This window comes from Callithrix jacchus, chromosome 9 (genome assembly GCF_049354715.1).
Source record: "Callithrix jacchus isolate 240 chromosome 9, calJac240_pri, whole genome shotgun sequence".
In the NCBI taxonomy this organism is placed as follows: domain Eukaryota; kingdom Metazoa; phylum Chordata; class Mammalia; order Primates; family Cebidae; genus Callithrix; species Callithrix jacchus.
Genome location: NC_133510.1, coordinates 116,929,288 through 116,951,922, shown reverse-complemented (window position 1 = coordinate 116,951,922; position 22,635 = coordinate 116,929,288). Strand labels below are relative to the sequence as shown.

The following is a 22,635-nucleotide window of genomic DNA, read 5'->3' as shown; positions in this document are numbered from 1 at the left end:
TCTGTAAAGGCCAAATGGTAAATATGTTAGGCTTTATAAGCCATATAATCTCTGTCACACATTCATTGAGTTTTGTTTTGTTCTGTTTTTTGATAAATAACCTTTTAAAATGTAAAAACCATTTTTAGCTTGCAAGCCATACAGAAGCAAACCATGGTGATATTTGACCTGTGGGCCATAGTTTGCTGATCTTTGCTCCAGATAGATACTCTGTGTGGGCACATGCATGTATAATTCTAAGGCATTGGCACAGAACAATGCTCCTCTGGGAGCACTGCTAATTTATACTCCCTCTAGCAGAGTCCACAAGTGCCCATTTCCCTGAACCCTGGGTCTTACTAATGTTTTATCAATGTGATAGGTCAAGTTGGCATCTCATGTTAGTTTATATTTTAAATTACTTGTAAGACGGATCATCCTCTCACATTTGTAGATCACATATATCTTTTTTTTTTTCTTTTGAGACAGAGTTTCACTCTTATGTTGGCCAGGCTACTCTCGAGCTCCTGACCTCAGGTGATCCATCTGCCTTGGCTTCCCGTAGTGCTGGGATTACAGGCATGAGCCACCACGCCTGGCCAGCATATCTTCTCTTTTAGGTGGCTTGCACCTGTCATCTCAGCACTTTGGGAGGCCAAGGCAGGCAGATCACAAGGTCAGGAGATCGAGACCATCCTGGCTAACATGGTGAAACCCTGTCTCTACTAAAAATACAGAAAAAATAGCCGGGCATGGTGGCACACGCCTGTAGTCCCAGCTACTCAGGAGGCTGAGGCAGGAGAATCGCTTGAAACCGGGGGGCGGAGGTTGCAGTGAGCTGAGATCGTGCCACTGCTCTCCAGCCTGGGTGACAGAGCAAGACTTCTTTCCCCCCATCCCCCAAGAAAACATGCCCAGTCGTGTCTTTTGCTCTTTTCTCTTGAAGTCTTTATCTTTTCTGTTACTCTATATGTTTATAAATTTCTGAAATACAAATTATCAAACTTCAAAGTAGCAAGCATTTAGGTTTTATTAAACTCACTGAGTTGTCTTGTAATTTTGTCAGAATTTTTTCAGTACCAACCATTCAGAAAATCACATGCTTTAATTAATAAGACAAAAACCACTAGGTGGCTACTTGCAAAACTAATACACAAAAACCAAATATCCAAGCTTCATGAGAAGTGAAAAAGGCCAGGTTTAAACTCAAGTATATAAAATTATCTTAGAGGGAAAACCATGTCTTAAAATGCTAATTGTGACATTGTTATTTTACTGCTGATAGAGACCTTGCTATTTTATACTTATATTACTCTCATTTCTTCAATTTTTTTTTTCAAAATTTTTTCCAAGGTAATTTTAATGATGGAGAAGAGATATGTCTAAGGAAAGAGAAAAACTAAAGAATGAAACACTTTGTAATTCTTTCTGATTCAGAAATTTGCCTCATGTCTTTTCATTGGGTTATACTTTTATTATTTGGTTGGTAAAGGGAAAAAACCTTTTCTTCTTGTTACAGAAAAATGTTATGGAATTCCTGGCACCCCTGAAACCGGTGGCCATTCGAATTGTGAGAAACGCTCATGGGAATAAAACAGGTACACTCTGGGATGTTTCCGGGGGGGGGGGAAGGGGACAGACAGTGAAGATGGAAGGTTGGGGTACTTGAATAAGGGAGAAAGTTGACGGGCACCCATTTTTCTTCCGATTTGTGGTCCTCAGTTCTGTGGATGTGGTCAGGTCAAGGCTGCATCTCTTGCCGCAGCCTTTGGCGGCCTGGTGTACAGGGACGGAGGTTTCACCTGTGTTCCTCATCTTTCCCCTCCTCATCTTAGCCTTCACCTATCCCGGTGGGCTCACCTATTGCACTGAAACAAATGCCAGCAGGTCCTGGGGTTTGCTGGGCAAAGTCCACAAGCAGCTCTGCTGGTGGGCAGGGCTCTGATCTGAGCATGTGTGGTGGTGCCCTGTGCCACCCTCCCTGCAGGTTTGTACTCTGGGCAACCAGGCACCTCCCTTGGCTTCAGATCCCTGGGTTTTGGCTTCCCTGAGGTGAGCAGTGTTGCCAGTAGGCAGTGTCTGAACTCGGGAAAGTGGGCACGAGCTCAGGAAGGTGGGCACCTGCCCATGCCTACTCCTCCTTGCTGGCCAGCCCTGGAGACTACAGGAGATGCCGCAGCAGATGTGCTGAGCACACTGAGGCCCCCTGGCTGCAGGGAGGCCTGAAGCCGCTGGCTGGGTACTCTGTCTTTGGCAAGAAGACACCAGCCTGGGCAGAGCAGTTGAGAGCTACCTCGGCTAAGATCTGGGGAAGCAGGCATGCTTGAGGGGTGTCTCATCACTGGCCTGTTTCTGCATTTCTTCCCCAACTCTCTCTTACCACAAAAGCTCTACTTACCCCGCTGATCCATTCAGCCGACCATCCCTCTCCTTGCAAATTGATTACAGGGCAAGGTGAGGTCAGGGTAAAGGGCCCTGTCCAGGTATCTCAGGTAGGAGCCCTATGACCTTGGACAAGGGACTTAGCCTCAGTTTTTTTTTCTCTGCAGTTACGTAAATCTGTCTTGCCAAGTTGCACGAATGGCCACATGTACAGCATTTAGAGCAGTGCTAAGCCCCTGTTGCACACTTCATGAAAGCTGCTATTAATATTCATGCTGGTGGTGGTGGTGATGGTATTACCCTTGCTTTTATGACACTTCAGGGACCAGAGGGAACAAGAAGCATATCTGAGTTGTCAGGGCTGAGAGAAAACCATATTGGAGGCCCCGGAGTTGGAGAGAGCTGGCATCCAAGCATGAAATGTTGAAAAGCAGCAGAATGTCCCCTGCAAGGGAGCTGGGGAGGAGGCAGGCCAGGCCCCTTAAGCTTAGGAGCCTCATTAAAGATTGTGTGAGTCCCAGCTACTCAGGAGGCTGAAGTGGGAGGATTACTTGAGCCTAGGAGTTCAAGTCCAGCCTGGACAACATAGCAAGACCCAATCTCACAAAAAAAAAAAAAAGAAAAAAGAAAAGAAAGATGGTGGGCTTCGGTCTGGATGCAGGAGCCCCCAGGAGCTTAGAGCGGGATGGGCAGGGGAGCAGTGATCAGATTTAAGATGGTCCCTGGCTGGTGAAGAACGGGTCCTGAAGCTGGGCATTTGCCATCCTTTAAGGGAGGATCAGTGGTGAGTGGGCCCAGCGTGTGGCCATGGAGAGGAGGAGGTAGAAGGATGAAAGATGTTTATGGGGATGGATCAGGTGCCTGGATATAGGAAAGGAGGGCACAGAGGAGTCACAGAAAGAGTCTAAACAGTCTTGTGATAAAAGGCAGAAAATCCCAGGGCTTTGGACCAAGTACTAGACATTGCCAGCTAGTAGCTGTGTGCCCCTGGGAGTATTTCTTTACTGCCCCAGAAAAGCAGGGGAACGGTCCTCATCTTGTTGCCTCACAGTGTTGAGGCCCAATGAGGTCAGGAAGCAGAGCCTCTCGTGCTAAAGGAAAGACTCCCCATTTGCTTATTTTTGTGCAAGTCAAGGCCTCAGGCACCCAGGAGCAGAGTGGACGTGGAAATGGTGCTTCCAGTGCCTAGACGGGGCCTCATGCTGCAGCCATGGGCCCTTCTCCAGAGAATGGCATGGAACAGGTGCCAGTCAGGGGTTGGGGTGAGGCTTGGAGGGAGACAGAAAGGCCCTGTTCTCTGACTCCTGGCATTCAGCATCTTCATCCACAACACCGGGCTGGGGTCTGGATGCTTTCTGCAAAGGGAAATTTGGCTGTGAGTGGGAGAGAGAGAGGGAGGTCCTTTGTATTTTGGAGATTTGGCCAAGATAGAGGTTTCTCGCTCACTTTCTGCTCCTAGCACAGTGTCGTGTTCCTCTGGGGACCCCCGCAAGTGTCTGTGAGGCCTTCACATTTTAGCTCTGTCATTGTCCTCTGTCAGGGTACATCTTTGTGGATTTCAGCAACGAAGAGGAAGTGAAGAAAGCTCTGAAATGCAACCGGGAGTACATGGGTAAGGAAGCCCTGGCCACGTGCCAGCTCTGTATTACAGGGTCCATCTTCATTTCTTCCTTTCCTTTCCATGTTCTCCTTGAGTACTGACTCTCGGCAGGCACTGTTCTAGACACTGGGGACATGGTGGGGAGCAAACATACCCAGATCCCTGCCCCTCTGGAGCTGACAGAGTAAACTGACTTAGCAGGGAGAGACAGGTGATTATATGTGCGATTTATGCTTCAGGAAAACACCGAGCAGGCACGGGTCCTGGGGAAGGCAGGGATTGGAGGAGGCTTGGCTATCTCCCTTGGCCTCACTGAGGAGCGACATCGGAACACAAGTCTGCAGTTGAGGAAGCAGCCTCTGGTTCTACGGGCAGGACGTTCAGTAAAGGGAACAGCATGCGCAAATTCCTGAGAGTCGGGAGGTCTGAACAATACCCAGGGATGCAATCTTTGACCAATCCTTGGCCTAGTGATTTGAATCCAGCTGTCACCCCCAGTGAAGGCGTGAGCTATGTTAGAGAAGATGGGGAGCCTTGGGAATCCTGTGAAGGATACAGTGACAGTAGTGCCCTAATCAGGCACAGGAGCTGTGCGTGCAAACACATCATCAGCAGGTAGGTACCCAGGGCTGGGCTGTCACCTAAGGCCCTTCCCAAGGCAGAACAGCAACAGTGCCAGAGAATACACTCTAGAGTTTAGAGAATGCTTTACTGTGGTTTGGGATAACCCAGGCAGGCTCCCTCCAGGGCTGAAGCGGAACTGGCAGGATGAGTGAGATTTGGGTTCAAGCCTGGTGTTGGCTTATGCCCACGTGATAGGGCAGGTGTTGGGTGCTGTCATCTGCCACCTTGATCATGTTGTCTGGAAGGCAGCAGAGAAGAGTTTGGAGTCACCAGCAAGGAGTCTCTGGCAAGTTCCAGGCTTCACCCGGAGCCCTGACTCCTCCTCATTGCAGGTGGGCGCTACATTGAAGTGTTCAGGGAAAAGAATGTCACCACCACCAAGGGTCTGCCAAAGAATAGCGCCAAATCCTGGCAAAGCCGGATGCTCGGGGAGAATGAAGAGGAGGAGGACCTGGCTGAGTCCGGAAGGCTCTTTGTAAGGAACCTGCCCTACACCAGCACCGAGGAGGACCTGGAGAAGCTCTTCTCCAAATACGGTAGGGGCGTGGCCTCGCGGCTGTGGGTACCCAGTGGCTCAGACTCCGACCTGGGTTTGGGTCTCAGTGTGCACACAACACTACATCTCTTGCCTCAGGTTTCTCATCTGTAAAATGGGACCAACTACCCCTGAGCTTCTGTGAGGGTTCAATGACATGATGAATGCAGGGATTTGCAGGGCAGGAAGTAAAAGGTATTAATAGCATCACTGTCATGTTTTGCTGTCTGAACTCTATAACTTCTCCAAATTCAGAATTGAAGCGATTTGGATGGCTTTTTTGAGATAGTCCCTTGCTGTCCAAACTCTTGCCACTCAGTATCAGAATTGAGAAACTGTACAGGTTATGCCTGACGAATATACCTACACGGTGTTCCTCCAGAGCTCAGCCCTTAATTATGTAACGTCTTCTTACCCAAGCTGAGCACCAGATAGATTATTTGATAGTGTCGAGGTTAGTGGTGGTGTTGCTGTAATTCATCAGGCCATGGGGTCGAAGGCCTGTAGTCCAGCTTGGCCACGACAGGCTGTGTGTGTCTGTATAATTAGCATTGTTGAAGGGCAGAAACGGAGGGTTCGGGATGAGGGCAGGTCTTGTCACCTTTGAGATCCCCGTACTGTCTCCCTGTGTCTGTGCAGAGGCCAGCCATAGGTTGCGGGATCAGAGATGTAGGTTGAACACCTGATGTGGGCCTCATTGTCAGGGCAAGGATGCCCTGAGTGGGGCCTGCCATCAGGAAAAGGAGCTGACCTCCAAGCCTGGGACCTGCCCACAGTGGAACCTTCTGTTCCATTCACTATTCTGCTCACCAAATCCTTCCACACAACCTGGCGTCCTGGCTTACATGGCCGCATGGCTGGGCCGAGTGGGAGAAGCATTCATCGATACACTGCAAATGTCCATTTGGGAAGGAAAGACCCAGAGAGGGGACGTGGTCAGACCCTGGCATTCAGAGTGGAAACCAATGCAGACAGGCTGTGCTTTAATCGGAGCATGATGCTAATGTCATCACAGAAGACACTTTTTTGGCACTAACTGTAGCAGGCACCGTTTCGTGCACTATGCATGCATTAACGCATTTAACCTGTGTAGCTGCCCGTAAGCTAGGTACTGTTGTGCCATTTTACAGATGAAAAGACTGAGGCATGGGGAGGCCCATTTGGCCAAGGCAGGCTGCACATGTGGTAGTTGGTGGTGCTGAGCTCCAGCCCAGGTATTGTTGCTCTTAGGATAGACACATGGAGGGAACTGGAAATGATACCTGTGACCTGTGAGGTTGGCGCACAGCTGGTGCTCACCACATTCTTCGCCAGGGCCAAGTGTCCCCAGCCCACCAGAGACCAACACTTCTCCTGTCCTCAGGTCCCCTGTCTGAGCTCCACTACCCCATCGACAGCCTGACCAAGAAACCCAAGGGTTTTGCATTCGTCACCTTCATGTTCCCTGAGCACGCTGTGAAGGCCTACTCGGAGGTGGACGGGCAGGTATTCCAGGTGAGGCCCCTCCTGGGCTGGCCGGGAGGCTGCAGGGCTCACGTGGTAGGGAAAGGCTGTGTGTGTGTGTGTGTGTGTGTGTGTGTGTGTGTGTGTGTATGTAGACACGGGCGTCTCCTTTGTGAGCCTGAGAAGACGTGCAGTGGCATGCTAAGTCACTGCCTCACACAAGCCACTAGAAGGTCAGAAGTCACATGATGGTGGGGTCTGATCTGTTCTTGTCACTTATTTGTGGCACCTACAGCTGTGTCTGGCACAGAGCAGGCACTGAAAAAATATTCCTTGAATGGATGAATTTGCTCTTCATCTCTATAGATACCACCTTGGAAGAGGAGTAAGAAGAAAGGAATTTTTTCATGGGGTATATTAAAATGGCCACAGTGGAATATAAGAAACTTCTCTTTTCTCAGTGTTACCAAGTAATATACTTAGCATTCCTCCCTAAGCCTCAAGCTACCTCACCATCGCCCTTTTCCTTTTCTCATTCATTCATTCATTCATTCATTCATAATTTCTTGACCTTCCTGTGGTCATCAGGCCAGACCTGGCCGTGCCAGCATGGAGCGCACATTCTCACTCACCTGTGCAGGGACAGGAGGCAATGCAGGCTTGCGGGGCAGGGAGAGGGCTGCGGGTGCAGGTTATAAACTAATCAAAGATTCATGTATGTAGCTGTATCAGATGGCTCCCTCACAACATGGGGTGCCTGTCAGGTGGGAAGAGAGTTGCCTCGTTCTACCTGACCTCCCACCCTCTGGTCAGGGTTTTAGTGCTGACCAGCTTACTCATGGCAGATGCCAGCATCCTCTGGCAGGAAGCAGGGCTGCTGTTTACTCTCTTCCCGTCATCCCCATCCAGGGCAGAATGCTCCATGTGTTACCATCTACCATCAAGAAGGAAACCAGCGAAGATGCCAGTGCCCTGGGATCGTTGTCCTACAAGAAGAAGAAGGAGGCCCAGGACAAAGCCAACAGCGCCAGGTCCTCAGTGCCCCTGAAGCCACTGAGCCCCAACCCAATCCTCTGCCACCTTCACCTTGCCCTTTCTAAGCCTCCTGGGTCTTCTGACTCCTGATGGGTTTGGTTCATACCTTACTGATCTTCAATGTTCTCATCTGTAAAATGGGAGACTAACAGTAGTGCCTTACTTTTGTGATACTGTAAGGTTTAAGTGAGTGAATGTATGTGAAGTGCTTAGTTCCTGACACAGATGAAGCGCTGGACTAATGTTAGGGGTGGTCCCTGCCATCATCCGTTTCTTCTTCAGGCCCTGTATACATAGCCCATGGTAAAAATTGAGGGGACATAGACAGGCATAGGAGCCCATTTCTTGACAGGTTTCGTGTTTGAGAGCGAGTTTCCCTCATTTAGCTGTGGTCTCATCTCCTTGTTCTGCGTCTGCCTCTTAGCTCTCACAACTGGAACACGTTATTCATGGGGCCGAATGCCGTGGCTGATGCTATCGCACAGAAGTACAGCGCCACCAAGAGTCAAGTTTTTGACCACGTGAGTAAAGGCCGACCAATCCTCTCTGGGATCCGGGCCAAACTGAAGGGGAGAAAGAGCAAGAGGCACATTATGCTGCTGTCGGCTATGAGGCTGAGGTCCCTAGGGCTCTCCTCTTGGACCTTCCCAGAGACCTCTAGAATGGAAGGTGCTCTCCAGCCCTGCCTTTGGAAACACCCCCAGCCGGGCTTCAGCTCTGGCTCTTCTCATGCTGTTGTATGGAGACACCCCAAAGAATGTGATTGACAGTAGTGTCAATGAGTGACACTCCTGAGCCCCCCGCTGTGCCACCAGCATTCATGTGTGATACTCCTCACAGTAGCCCTGTGAGGTAGGGGTTCTTATATCCCCATTGTCCAGATGAAGAAACCGAGGCCAGGGACACAGTAACTTGTCCAAGGTCACATACTTGCAAAGAGGTGGAGGTGGGAGGACACCAGGTCTAGCCAACTCCGGTGCCTGGCTCTGAGCCGTGTCTCACGATTTCCACCACCCAGGTCTCTGAAGCCAGGGCAAGGGTCATGGATTCCGTTCCTCCTCCTCTCCCAAGTCTAGCTTATTCCTTCGGACTTCTCCAGCCATCCAGTTCCTCCACATCACATAGCTTTAAAAATCAACGTGGTGTTTTGATAGACATATAGATCGCGATGTGTTTACCATAGGCCAGAAAATCACCATTTCCGTCATCTCACACTTGCCTTTCTGTGTGTGTGGCAAAAACACCTAAAATCCACTTTGCTAAAAGCAGAAATCTCCAGTGTTACATCTGGTGCTGATGTTGTGCACTGCTGCTAGATCTCTAGGCTTACGCACTGACGCATCTCCTCTTCCGTTTCCTTTTACTCCGTATCCTGTATGTGCTTTGTACCTTCTACAAAAGGATCAAAGGATACTTTTTAGAAGGTATATTCAAGTAGGTATATAGATATACATACATATGTATTTTTTGTTGTTACTGTTTTGGAGACAGAGTTGCTCTGTTACTCAGGCTGGAGTACAGTGTACACGACCATAGCTTACTACAGTCTCCCAAATTCTTGGCTCAAGCGATCCTCCCACCTCACCCTCCCGAGTGGCGAGGACTACAGAGGTATGCCGTCATGCCTAGTTTATTTTTATTTTTGCAGGGATGGGGGTCTCACTTCTAGGTTCAAGTGATCATCTCACTTTGGCCTCCCAAAGTGTTGGGATTACAGGCAGGATTCATATAAAGCATATTTCATATATATAAAGTACAAAGGATACTTTGTCTAAGGTACATTGCATAAAGCCTGAAAATACCTGTTCTTTGTATATTTTGTATCTTCCTACCCCCTTTTAAAATGGATGCATCTGGGCCGGGTGCGGTGGCTCACACCCAGCACTTTGGAAGGCTGAGGCAGGCAGATCACTTGAGGTCAGGAGTTCGAGACCACCTTGGCCAACATGGAGAAACCCAATCTCTACTAAAAATACAAAAATTAGCCTGATGTGCTAGCACATGCCTGTTATCCCAGCCACTCAGGAGGCTGAGGTAGGAAAATTGCTTGAACCCAGGAGGCGGAGGTTCCAGTGAGCCTAGATCACACCACCACACTCCAGCGAGACTCTGTCTCAAAAAATCAAAACATGCATCTGGAGTTAGAGGCAGCTGAGTTCTTCCCAGGCAAACCTGGGAGTGGTTTTCATCAAATTAACAAAGGACATCAATGGATTTGGCTCATAAGCTCCTTGCCCATTGCTGCCCACCCCTTCTCCCCAGGCACTGAAGGTCAGTGCTATTTGCTAGGGAATGCGAGGCACGTGTGTAGCTGGAAATGGTCTAGTGGCCACATGTTTGAAAGGCTAAATGAAACAGGCAAAATTAATATTAATAATATATTTCATTTAACTTGGTATGTCTAAAATATTATTTCACCATCTAGATCATGTTTAAAAAAAGTTACAAGCTATTTTAGTCTTTTTTTCCTCACAGAATTTCATGTGTGTTTTACACCGAGAGTGCTTTAGATGTGTCACGTTGCATTTCAAATACTGAGTGGCTCTGAGGGGCTTGTGACACTGTGTTGGGCAGCACAGCTCTAGACCCAGGCCAGCTGGGGACTGCAGCCGCTTCAGATCCCATGAGTGCTCAGAGTTCTGGGAACATAGCAACCCCCCAAACAGGAGCAGTGAGGGTCTTGTGGTACCTTCTGGTGAGGGAACACTGACACATTAGCAGAGGTACAGTGCGGAAGGCCTGGTAATGGCAGAGAACCGAAAAGCCAAGGGAGGGATAGGCTGTCACTGAGAGGGCTTAAGCCGAAACTGAATAGAGCAAGCTAGTGTAGGGTAAGAACCGTGGAGGCCAAAGTCAGCAACTGCCGGAGCCCCAAGGCGGGATGAACTCGGCGTGGGAGTGCCAGCAAAGACCCATATGATGAGGGGAGGGGGAGCACAGGAGAGGGAACCCTGGGGTCCCAGATCTACTCTGAGAGATCTGGGAAGCCAGAGCCATTGTGGGGCTAGGCTCAGTGGCTCACACCTGTCATCCTGGCACTTTGGGAAGCTGAGGCAGGTGGATCGCTTAAGCCCAGGAGTTCAAGACCAGCCTGGGCAATATGGTGAAACCCCATCTCTACCAAAAATATAAAAATGAGCTGAGTGTGGTGGCACATGCCTGTGGTCCCAGCTACTCAGGAGGCTGAAGTGTGAAGATTGCTTGAGTCTGGGAGATAGAGGCTGCAGTGATCTGTGATCACACCATTGCACTCCAGCCTGGAGGACATATGTGACAGAGTGAGACTCTGTCTTAAAAAAAAAAAAAAAAAAAAGCACAGAGCCACTGGGGGCATCTGATCGGTGTAGGAAGGTGAGCGGCATCCTTGGATCCATTTCTAACCCTGCTGCCGCCGCCGCCTCAGGCTGTTGGGAAAGGGGAGGGCCAACATGTCACCTGCCGGACAGCCAACTGGGGCTCTTCCTTTCCTCTCCCACAGGAGACCAAGGGCAGCGTGGCCGTACGCGTGGCTCTGGGGGAGACTCAGCTTGTCCAGGAAGTGCGGCGCTTCCTCATAGACAACGGGGTCAGCCTGGATTCCTTCAGCCAGGTAGGTGCTCTCGGCGGCACAAGCCAGTGGCCACTAGAGAGCCAGGAATGGCCTTTCCAGGGAGACACAGGTGGATTCAAGGATCTGGCCTTCTAAGGACTATTACTAATCTCTAAATTGTCTCCAAAGAAAGGAAGAAATGTTACATGGGCTCAGACAAGTGGTCTGTCTGACCCTGATTCTGTCTGTCCAGAGCCATGTACAGGAGGTCTGCCTCTAACCCCACAGTTCCTCCACACAGATCGGGACCCCCAACATCTCACTGCCATACCCAGTGTCTTCCCAGGGCATCTGTGGTCTGTTGGGGGACTTTGACCCTTCTTGAACCTAGCAGAGAAGAGTCCAGCACCTCCGAGGACCTGTTCTCCACCAAGTGGCAGGTCTTAGATTTATGGATGACGGAAGCTTAGAGGGCCTCTCACACCTTGAGCCCACATGACATTCATTCCTTCATTTTACAATCCGGGATACCGAGGCTCAGAGAGCGGGGAGGTAACTTACAAGGTCAAACAGTCTATATGTGGGAGGAGCCTGCACAAAAACTTGGGGCTAATACTCCCAAAACAGCTCTTTCAACAGCCTTCCCAGAACTTAAGTTTTTACCTCAAGATGGATGAGGAGGATGGAAGGATGAGAGGAGGATGGGTGGATGGATAGATGGTATATGAATATTGATGGCGGGTGGGTGGGTGGGTGGGTGGATGGATGGATAGATAAATATACTAATAGCTAACATTTGTTAAGATTTACTAAAGCACTCTTCTAAGTTGACATGTTTAATTAGCTCACTTCATTCACTTGGCAACCCTGTGAAAGCAGCTCGACTGTGCTTCCACACTGCAGAAAGAGCCACAGTCACAGAGGGGTGAAGTCACTTCACACCTCGTCGTGGTGGAGCTGAATTTGGACACAGGCCTTCTGGCCCCAGAGTCTGTCTCTGTAACATTGCGGCCTGAGTTGCACCTAAGAGGCCCACTGGTGCCCAGCTTTTTCCCACCTGCAGATGGTTTCACTCCCCTCACCGCAGGCAGTCCTCATAGCAACCCTGTATGGCCTCTATAAGACAGTGTCACTGTTAGCCCGTTCTGCAGATGAGGAAACTGAAGCCTACAGAAACAAAGTAATTGACCCAAGGCCTCAGGTTAAATTAGCAGCTGAGCTAAGTCTTATTCCCAGATAGGCCATATGCATAGACTTTTCCATTATATTTTCTTGGCTCTTTTATCTGCCTCCAACATTATTTTTTAACAAAATTATTGCTAGCGTTTTCAGAGTGCTCATATTACATGTACTTTTACTAACCCATTTAATGAAACCTTTTCCTGGAGCTATCCTGTGAAATAGATGCTACGTCCTTGCTGTCGCTGTGGGAGCTGAGGCACAGTTAAGTGCATTTCCCGAGGCTGAATAGCTAGTCTCTTAGTTCGGGTCCTCCCAGAAGTAGAGTCTGAGACAGGGATTCAAGGGCACACAGTTGAGGGGGCAGTGCAGAAAACCCTGGTGAGAATGGGATGCAGGGAAGGGAAGGAGACCGGGGTGCAGAGTGTGCTGCCGTAGTACGCCGCCCTCTGGGTGCCTGGAGCTCTGCCTAGGGGGAAACCTGCAGAGCTCACACCTCCATCTCAGCCCACCCAAGGACACGGGGTGCAGCAACTCCTGAGAGCCATGGGCTGCTCCCAGAGCCATTAACTCTGGGCATGTCCTGCTTGCTGCACGTGGTAGCAGGTGGCCAGCCTGTAGTTACAGGGAAAGAAGCCTTGTAGATGCAGACCTCAGCCATTGGAAGCCTTGGAAGGTGTGGCCCTGCTCAGAAGTGGAGGGGCGGGGATTTGATCCAGGAGATCCAGCCTCAGAGCCGCAGGCCTTACCCCCTCTGCAGAGCTACCTCTCAGCCTTGCAGCAAACGTCATGCCAGAGAGAGTGGTTCCTCCTGGGTCCACCTCCTAAGTGCCTAGTTGCTGAGGTTCCAAATGGAGAGCCTCGTCTGGAGCCCCCCACGGTCACTGCTGGTGTCGGCTGAGGACCCTCCGTCCTGTGGTCCCACCTGTGTGCATTTCCTCTCTGCAGGCTGCAGCAGAACGAAGCAAGACAGTGATTCTGGTCAAGAACCTCCCGGCAGGCACCCTGGCAGCCGAGCTGCAGGAGACCTTTGGCCGTTTTGGCAGCCTGGGCCGCGTGCTGCTTCCAGAGGGTGGAATCACCGCCATTGTAGAGTTCCTGGAGCCCCTGGAGGCCCGCAAGGCCTTCAGGCATCTGGCCTATTCCAAGGTAGGGCTGCTGGAGACCTGGAGTTGATCTGGAGAAGGCCCAGAGAGGGCTGCTTCAAGGGAGAGGGTGCAGTGGGCTACGGATTCACAGATGTGGCACGCGGGAGCTCACCCTAAACCACCCATCTCTATCATGGGTGAATGTCATCCCGACCACCTGGAAACCTGTCTGGGTGGGCAGAATGGGAGAGGGAGGTTCTAAACCACCCTCCATAAAGCATGCCTTGGCTCCTTGCCTGACTCTAGCTTTCCTTTGGCTTTCTTTACTTGTGCTAATTTGAGTTACAATTTTAATTTTAATTCTTTTTTTTTTTAATGTATTTTATTTATTTATAAGACAGGGTCTCTCTCTGTCACCCAGACTACAGTGGAGTGGCACCATCTTGGTTCACTGCAGCCTCAAACTCTGGGGCTCAAGCAATCCTCCCACCTCAGCCTCCCGTGTAGCTGAGACTGCAGGCGTGTACCACCACGCCAGGCTAATTTTTTGATTTTTTGTAGAGACGAAGGTCTCCCTTTCTTGCCCAAGAATGAGCATTCTTGAATGCTTTAACTGTCTTAAAGCTACAGTGAGATGAATGAAAGTCAGTTCTGTAGGTGGGGCTGTCTCCTGGTTCTTGGTTTTGAAAAAAAACAGTCAATTATTAGTTTGCTGGTTGTGGCTGTTATAACAAATTTTCACAAGCTAGTTGGCTTGGAACAACAGAAATGTATCGTCCCACACTTCTGGAGGCCACAGTGTGAAATCAAGGTGTCACCAGGGCTGTGCTTCCTCTGGGTCTGATCTGTGTCTCTTCCAGCTGCTAGTGGCTCCAGGCATCCCTTGACGCAATGGCTGCGTCACTCCAGCTTCTCCCTTCATCCTCGTGTGGCTTTCCGTCTTCTCCTCTCACTTTTCCTTTGAAGTTCTCTTTTAAGGACACCTGTCATTGGATTTAGGGCGTGCCTGGATAATGCAAGATGATCTCATCTCAAAATCTTTCACTTCATGAAATTTGCAAAGATCCTTTTTCAAATAAGGTCGCATTCACCAGGGGTTCTAGGGATTCAGATGTAGACCTACCTCCACAGGGCCACTAAGGCACCTTAGCACTTCACAGACCTTGGTCTCCCATTTTGCTGGTGAGGAAATGATTTCTCATTCTCTGCCACTCCAACCCCGTACTAGTCCTTAGCTTGGGCCTCTGGCCACTGAGCTCTCAGGAAGTCAGTCTGTGCCTGACCCATAAGAAAAGTTATCTAGGTGGGGTCCCATGAATGAGCTGTAGGCGTCTTTGGGAATGCGACACCATCCTTTTTTCCTTGGACGTGCCCATCACCAAAGGCTCTCTGTGAGCCACAGTTCGAGAGCACTGGCTCAGTGAGGCCTCCTGTTTGGGGCAGTGTCTATTTCACCAACAACAAGACTGCCGTCTTCATTTTGCACCTATGGAAACTGATGCCCAGAGAGGCGCCCTGACCCAAGGTCTCACAGCTAAGGAGTAATGCAGCACACTGTTGGCACTCCAGTCTGTTTCCCTCTCAAGCATGTATTTTTTTTTTCCTGGAACATAACTAATTTGCAAGGCTTTCACGTAGTATGAAATTCGAAAAGATTCAAAAAGGGCATTTATTGACAAGTCTCGCTCTCAGCCCTGTCCTGCAGCCCCCTAGTGGCCGTCTAATGAGGCAGTTGTCAGTGTCTTGTTAATCACCCTCCCACCCCACTTTTCTTTAAGAGGACACATGAATAAAAGTGTTTCCCTGGAGTGCAGTGGCAGACTCCTAGCTCACGGGAGCCTTAAACTCCTGGGCTCAAGGGATCCTCCCACCTCAGCTCCCAAGCAGCTAGGGCTTCAGGTGTGTGTCACCACCATTCCCAGCTAGCCTTTTAAAAAAATACCATCTGCATGCACACACACGCTCGCACACACGTATATGTACATTGCCCGTAGATATACGCACATAGAAAGTATGTCCTCTTAATGGGCATTTTACACTTCCTCCTGGAGAGCTACACTTTACCAATGATATGGTCTCTCCTCACCCCACTCCCTGTTTCCTACTTTGATTGGGAAAAACACAAAAGTGGCCTTGGAACTGCCATACGTCTGGTGGCAACAGAGACAAGCTTCTCTCCTGCACCCTGAGATGCAGCATGGCGGCTGAGTATTGTCCTCAGGGAGTAGACAGCAGTAGGGCTTGGGGCTGGGCTCCTTCTGGCTCCATTCTTGGGTGAGTTGCCCATCCCCTGTGACCCTTGGGCTATGATCTGCATGGGACTGAGTCCCTCCCTAGCAGTGTGTTGTAATGAGGACCCACGGGGCCATCACTCTTATCTCTGCAGTTCTACCACGTCCCTCTGTATCTGGAGTGGGCTCCAGTCGGCGTCTTCTCCAGCGCAGCCCCACAGAAGAAAAAGCCCCAAGACGCACCTCCGGAACCCACAGAAAAGGACCAAGCAGAGCCAGAAACCGGTAAGAGCTGAGTCTGAGACCAGGATGCCATGGGATAACGGGCAAGGGAAAGGAGGAGGGTGAGGGGCAGTGGGAAGTTTCTCATCGAGCCTCTGGTTTAAAGTTCTTTGTTCATGCTGGAGACCAGTGGGGCTCAGACTCTCAAATAAAGATGGACCAGATTGGCTCATGGCGGAGGGTGGCTGGTATGGGAGACACCTATTCTCATGCCTTTGGAGTGGCAGTACCTTCTGATGTTTGTGACTGCAGAGGCAGAAAAGGAAGGGGAAGCTGTGGCCCCGGGGGGCCAGAGAAGGCAGCCCCCACCCCTTAGCTAATGCTTCCTAGCTGGGGAGATGGGTATCATTGGCCTTTGGGACTGTGCAATACTTTCTTATCAGGACTGCTTTGCAAATCACAAGGCATTTCACACTCCTGACCTGTGCCTCTGAGTGACATGGGTACCCCCAGTCCTTAGGACAACCTGGAACACCCCCACGCATTCCTACATGGCCACAGTGGGTGGTGTAGTCACCCCCCATCGATGACCTCATAGTCTGAGGGCCAGGACCACATCTTAGAAGCCAAGACCTTTAGACTCGTTTTGAACAGGATCATGGAAGTCATTCTATTCAGACGTCGAGATTTTCCTTGTAAGTTATAACCCATACACACCCACAACACAGCAACCAGCTGTTTATTAAAATAAGAAGGCTAAAAAAAAAAAAACAGGTAGTAAGTCCTCAGCCACTCTCTCTCCTTTGTTCTCATAAATGTATGTTTTTAAAGAACTTTTACAGTTAAAAAAAAAAATAGCTGGGGAGCAACGTTGAGACAGAGTCTCTGTTGCCCAGGCTAGAATGCATGATCTAGGCTCACTGCAACCTCCGTCCCCCGGGTTCAAATGATTCTCCTGCCTTAGCTTCCTGAATAACTGGGATTACAGGCACCTACCACCACACCTGGCTAATTTTTTTTAGTATTATCAGTAGCGACAGGGTTTCACCATATTGGCCAGGCTGGTCTCGAATTCCTGGCCTCAAGTGATCTGCCCACCTCAGCCTCCCAAAGTGCTGGGATTACAGGCATGAGCCACTGCCCCCAGGCTGAGATTCTAATGAAGTAGACTTTGCTGTACCTAACCCCCTGCCTTGTCCAGATTTCTCATTTCCTTGTTTCATTGTGGATGTTCAGGACTGGCCCCGCCAGCACCAGGCGTTCAGGAAGTGCCGGTCTGGAGGCCTGTTTCAATCAGGAAGCAAAACTCTTCAGTCCCTTTGTGATTTGAGGACCCAGAAGCATCCCCCGTCATGCTTAATGACAGGATGATTGGTGTAACCCTTGAGAAAGGTTAACTGTCTCCCCCAAATCACAACTGCCTTGGTTTTTCTTTCAGTTACTACCCTTGAACCTAAGTAACGATTTTTGGCCCGAAGCATGTCCTCCGTTGAAACTTAGAGATCAGCCAGGACTGAGCAGCTCTGAAAACAAATCCGGCGGAGGCCTCTTCCTGCCTCCTTGGGTGGCGGCAGGAGGCAGGCTGGGGACACGTGGTGTTTCCCAAGGTGACCGTTTCCACCAGGCTCTTCATTTCCTTGTGTCCTGGGGATTCTCCCTCTCTGCTGTCTTCTTTTTCCATTAACACTTCACAATTTCTATGTATTCTGTTTATTCGTTACTTGTATTTGTTCGCTGTCTAGCTCAGCCAGACTTTGAGCTGTGAAGGCAGGGAGTGGGCTGTCTCCTTCACTGCCGGGTACCTAGCACCCTGGGAGGCCCAGGCATAGGGAAGCTCGGTCCACAGGCTTCAAGGGAGTGAGGGAGCGCACAAGAATCGGCCTCTTTGTCCCTTGGAAAGATGGGGCCAGGTCGTACTTGTCTTTGTGTCCCGAGCCTCTGGCATATAGTAGAAGCTTAGTTAGGGTTAAGCATTTGGTTTTGGTGGTTAGCTCAGCCTCAGAACGCAGTGGTGACAGTGGTACCATCAATCAGAATCATAGTGGCGGCTCTCATTTGTCCCTGTCCCATAAATAGCCCTTTGTTTTAGTTCAAATGCTCATCACTTCCTGGAATTGTGTCATGAATCGGTTCCTTTCCCTGGTGTTGCTCTCTCTGGCTGCCCCTGGAATCATCACTCCACACCCCAAGAGCCCATTCACCTCACTCACGGCAGTCTGCCTGCACCCAGGAACGTGCCCCAGCAGCTAGTAGTGATCAGGAAGTGTGTGTGAGCCAAACCAAGGGCAGAAGCAGCAGTTAGATTGTGCCAGGCATGGTTCTAAGCCCTTGGCATCCTCATCATGTGAGGCCTAGAGCCCCTGGAGAAATGGCCCTGAGATTTCTAGTAAGCAGCCACTCTAGTTCTCACCTCCCTCTGTGACTGGGCAAGCCACCTGCCTCTCCCAGGCTCAGTTTCCATATCTGTAAAATGGGTGTGATATTAACCCAGTCCCCTGAGGGTGTAGTGGGATGTCGCATGCACATCCCCAGTTCTACTGCTGCTGTTGGTGACTGAGCAATATAAGTCACAGTGCACTTTGGGAGGCCAAGGCAGGAGGATCACTTAAGTCCAAAAGTTCAAGACTAGCCTGGACGATATGGCAAAACCCCATTTCCACAAAAAGTACAAAACTTAGCTGGGCATAGTGCTACACACCTTGTAGTCATAGCTACTCAGGAGGCTGAGGTGGGAGGATCCCTTGAGCCCAGGAGATCGAGGCTGCAGTGAGCCAAGATTGCACCACTACACTCCAGCCTGGGTGACAGAGCGAGGCTGTGTCTCAAAAATAAATTAAAATTTAGAAAAATATGTCCCGGGCACATTAACTCACCATGGGCACCAGCTCTGGCCAGCAGCTGATCTGGGTGATGAAGATGGATACCGCACAGATGCACAGACTCCCTTTCCCTGGAGCTCCTGAGCTGTGGAGGACAGTAGAGCTGTTGGGGACAGGTGAGGTGTCACAAGTAGTAATAGAAATGGGCCCTGGGCACAGAAATGTCTGCCACACAGCACAGGGCACGTCACAGAGGTAGCATGCTGTGGTCTACGGTCAGAGTGTTTTCCCATCCCCTGCCCGCAGGTCTCCCAGCTTCCTGGGTCTATGCTGTGGGGTTGAGCGTGTCCCCAACGGCCCCTACCTCCCAGAGGCGCTGCTTTCCAGGGCCTGACCGTGACACACAAGGAGGCCTTAGAGCCCAGTCGCCCTTGGCCCGGGAAGTTGTGCGTGTCTGTGCTAATTCTAAGCCCTGCTGCATCCCGCGTCATCGGTGAATTCCCACAGAGCTGATCTCCAGGGCCGCCTCCTGCCCTCTCACTACACGCAGCACTTGCGCAGCCCCTCCTGGCCCCGGCTTTTCTTTTCACCTGCTCCTCCCCCACCCCCACCCTCTGCATTATTCCCGAAGCTTCGCCAGATCCCTGACTCCCCTGTTATATGAGGACAGCGAGGGCTGGGGGTTGCTCAGCCAGCCCGCGAAGCCCTGGATTTTCTCAGGCTCCCAAGGAAGAAGAGCAGGAGGGGAGTGGACGTAGCTTTTCTTTTATTAATTTTACCCCCTTCCTTTCTGTAAAGCACTGCTGTTCTCTGTACCAGTCTCGAGGGAGGGGGACAGCGTGTTTTATCTCCCCACAACCAAGACCCTCACCTCCAGATAAAGGGTTCAGAGTGGGGGGAGGTCCTGAAAAGCTGCTTGCAACTGATAACAGTCTTCGCTGTCAGCTCCAGCGCCGAGAGCCGGGAAAGGGGAGGAGGCCGCAGTAAATTCTGCGGCCTGATTATAATAAAGCCCCATGTGGCGATGCGTGACTGGATTTGATTGTGCTAACTACAGATGGAAGCACATTTCCCCCTGCCTCTCCCAGCCCCCTCCAGCCCACCTTGCCTTCAGAGCCTTCGCCCTGACTCCCCCGCCCCCGGGCCCAGCCCTGATTCCTTTCTCACTTCTTCCCTCTTTTTCTGGTTCCTGGTGATGTATTGGCAGACATCTGTTGGAGTTTCACAATGCCTTACTTCTTTCTTTCCCGTCTGTCTTTTGTCTCCCCACTTGGGGCCAGCGGCAGAAGTGCTTTTGAAAATGACCTTTGGCTTCATGGCCTTGGCTCCTGGAGTCTCCACGCCTCTCTGGACACAGCCTGGCCTCATGACTCGGGGAGCAGAAGCTGGCTGGCAGGGGCGCCAGGCTGTGGACTTGGAGGCCTGGCACTGGCTGGCCTTCCTGGGAGCCTGCAGCCAGCAGCTCACCCTGCAGGGAGAAGGGGAAGTAGGGCTGGGGGCTCCCTGCACTGGGCTGTCTCATCTCTCCACCCTTGTCCCCTGGATTTCTCTCTCATCAAGGCCTGCTGGGCAGTGTGGGTAGCACAGGCGATATTAAGAAGAAGGAAACTTACTTCCCAGCGCTCACTGCAGGTCCAGGCTCAGGTCTCACAGGCCGCTCTGCATTCATTCTTGTCATCGGCCTGCAAGTAGGCACCACGGTAGCCAGCTCCTTTTTAGATGGAAAGAAGAAAGCACAGAGATTTTGCTTGCTTGCCTTACACAAGGTCACACATGTGGAGAGAGCCGGGATATGACCCGAAGCCTTCACCTCCAAGGCTCCTCTCTATCTCATGATCACTGTGTTTCAGGCGCATGCTGAGTGCCCAGTGTATTCATTGCCCACAGTAGATCTGTTCTGAGCTCAGTGCTGGAGATGCAGTGCCAACGCAGTCAGCCTGAATCCTGTCCCCGAGTTCCCTGTGGATCTGGGGAACACAGATAGAGGAACAAACCGCTCAGTACGGTGATACCAGAACAGGAAAGGGCTCTGAAAAGAGGAAAGCAGGAGAACGAACATTGAGTGGCTGGCCCCTGCTGGAGCCTGCTTGAACTAGAGTGAACAGGACGAGCTCCCTGCGGGGAGGCCGGGCAGAGGGAGCCAGGCCTGGGAAAGCAACAGACCAGCAGGTCGGGCAGAGGCTGGCAGGTGCAAAGGCCCTGTGGTAGGGAGGGGCTTGGAAGGCTTGACCATCAGAAAAGAGGCCAGTGCATTTGGAATGGAGGTGACAAGAGAGAAGGGAAAAGGGCCAGGAATGAGGTCAGGGAAGGTAATGAGCCAGGGACAGGGGCAGAGGGGACAGGGGCAGAGGGCACAGCAGCAAGGAGGCTATTCAGTCATCCAGGTGAGGTGAAAGGTGATGGAGCCATGGCCTGGCAGATGGAGGAAGTAGTGGACACTTGTGTTTCTAAACAGCCCAGCAAAATGCAGGTGTTGTATGCAGACTGCTGGCAAAGACAACAGCTCTTTCCCGGTCACCACCCGAGGGCCAGGGAGGCCATACTGAGGGCTGCTGGGTGCTCCAGGTTGTTGCCCTTGTAAGACTTGGGAACTCCTGGAATGCCATGCTGGGTACTGGCTGGGCTCCGGGACTTTTGGGGAGAGAGGAGGAAGGGTCATTATCTTTGCCAGCAATCTGTATACACCTGTGCTTTACTGGGTTTTGAAACCTATACAATACATCCTATACAATATTCTCACATTAATTTGAAATTCATTTATTTAAATAACGTTAAATGTGGATTTTGCCTTCTTTCTTGTTCATAATTATTACATTATATTTTTTAAAATAGGTAATCAAGTTTAGTCACTTGTGCTTACCAATTTTCCTGCAAACGAGCATGACTCGGGTTTTTGTGGGTGTGTATTTTTAGTACTAGGGGAGAGGTGGTTTAGTAAGCTTCGTTTTATAGGTAAAGGTGCCACGACCGCAGTGGAGTCACCCGCCCGCCACGGCTGCGCAGGTCGGGTACGGCAGGGCCGGGACTGGGCCTCCCTCCCTCGTCTTTTTCAGGCTTCCTTTTCCAGCAGATTTCTAAAGACTGTGATGCTCTTCAATTGTTAGTTCTTCTAGGATCCAGGGTGAAGTTTGAGGTGGAGGGCGGTTGTTGCTATGCACGCAAGGTTCGGGGAAAGAACGGACGTCTCCGGCGTCAGCCAGAGCCCGTGCTATTGGATGAAAGGTAGACCCCTTTGAGCACATCTTTCATTTCAAGCTGGGTGTTCCTCCCAATGTGGAGGGTTAAGACGTGCTGGCTGACTTATGGGAGGTTGGAGATGCCAAGTGAGCCCCCTGCTAGGCCAGCTGCACACCCAGACAATAGGTCTTCACCATCCTCAGAGTTCCCTGTTATTTTTCCTGGGCTGGGGCTAAGGGCAGCTGACCTGCCAGGGAAGGGATCTGTCCATTCCCTGGTCTCAGCTCTGTTACTAAACCCAAACATCACACCTCCCTCGGCAGGTGCCTGGGCATTTAAAGATGTCCTTTGCAGCACACCAGCCACCGCTTATGGACCAGGTTAACAGGGTAGTCAACTCCAGCCACGCTGAGGGGTACTGGGCTCCCCGGCTTGTTACCCTTTGAGACTTGAAACTGCTGGAATGCCATGCCAGGCACTGGTTGGGTTCTGGGGCCTTGGGGGAGAAAGAGGGTAGGGCATCTCTGTTGGTGGTCTGGGGCAGAACGGATGCAGGGAGCAGAGCACCGAGGCTTCGATGAGCTCGTGTACTTGCTGACTACTCCCTAATTCAAAAGCCACCTGCCATTAAGTTGCCAAGATTTAAAAACCATGGGATTTGCTCTGTAAAGCTGGATTTCCTGCTTGTCTTAATAGATCTGGATTCTGGCCATGCTAGGATGACCTCCCTGTCAATTGGCCAGTGGCAAGAAGGGGCTGTTCCTTTAAAGTGGCCATGAGCCCTCATGGTCA

General features: G+C 50.8%; 1 protein-coding gene across 9 annotated transcripts in view; it reads left to right on the top strand.

The window, feature by feature from the left end:
• RBM19 (RNA binding motif protein 19) overlaps positions 1–22,635 on the top strand; it is a 142,811-nt gene that overhangs the window by 11,967 nt on the left and 108,209 nt on the right. For all 9 annotated transcript variants that reach the window (XR_013522404.1, XR_013522403.1, XR_013522402.1 and 6 more), the window contains 9 exons: positions 1,499–1,577; positions 3,902–3,973; positions 4,918–5,121; positions 6,484–6,614; positions 7,473–7,594; positions 8,023–8,119; positions 11,077–11,187; positions 13,255–13,455; positions 15,781–15,910. Coding sequence is in view for 5 of the 9 variants with exons in the window: in XM_078338132.1 (XP_078194258.1) it covers positions 1,499–1,577; positions 3,902–3,973; positions 4,918–5,121; positions 6,484–6,614; positions 7,473–7,594; positions 8,023–8,119; positions 11,077–11,187; positions 13,255–13,455; positions 15,781–15,910 (1,147 nt within the window). In the remaining 4 variants the exon portion in view is untranslated. The remainder of the gene's footprint in view (positions 1–1,498; positions 1,578–3,901; positions 3,974–4,917; positions 5,122–6,483; positions 6,615–7,472; positions 7,595–8,022; positions 8,120–11,076; positions 11,188–13,254; positions 13,456–15,780; positions 15,911–22,635) is intronic.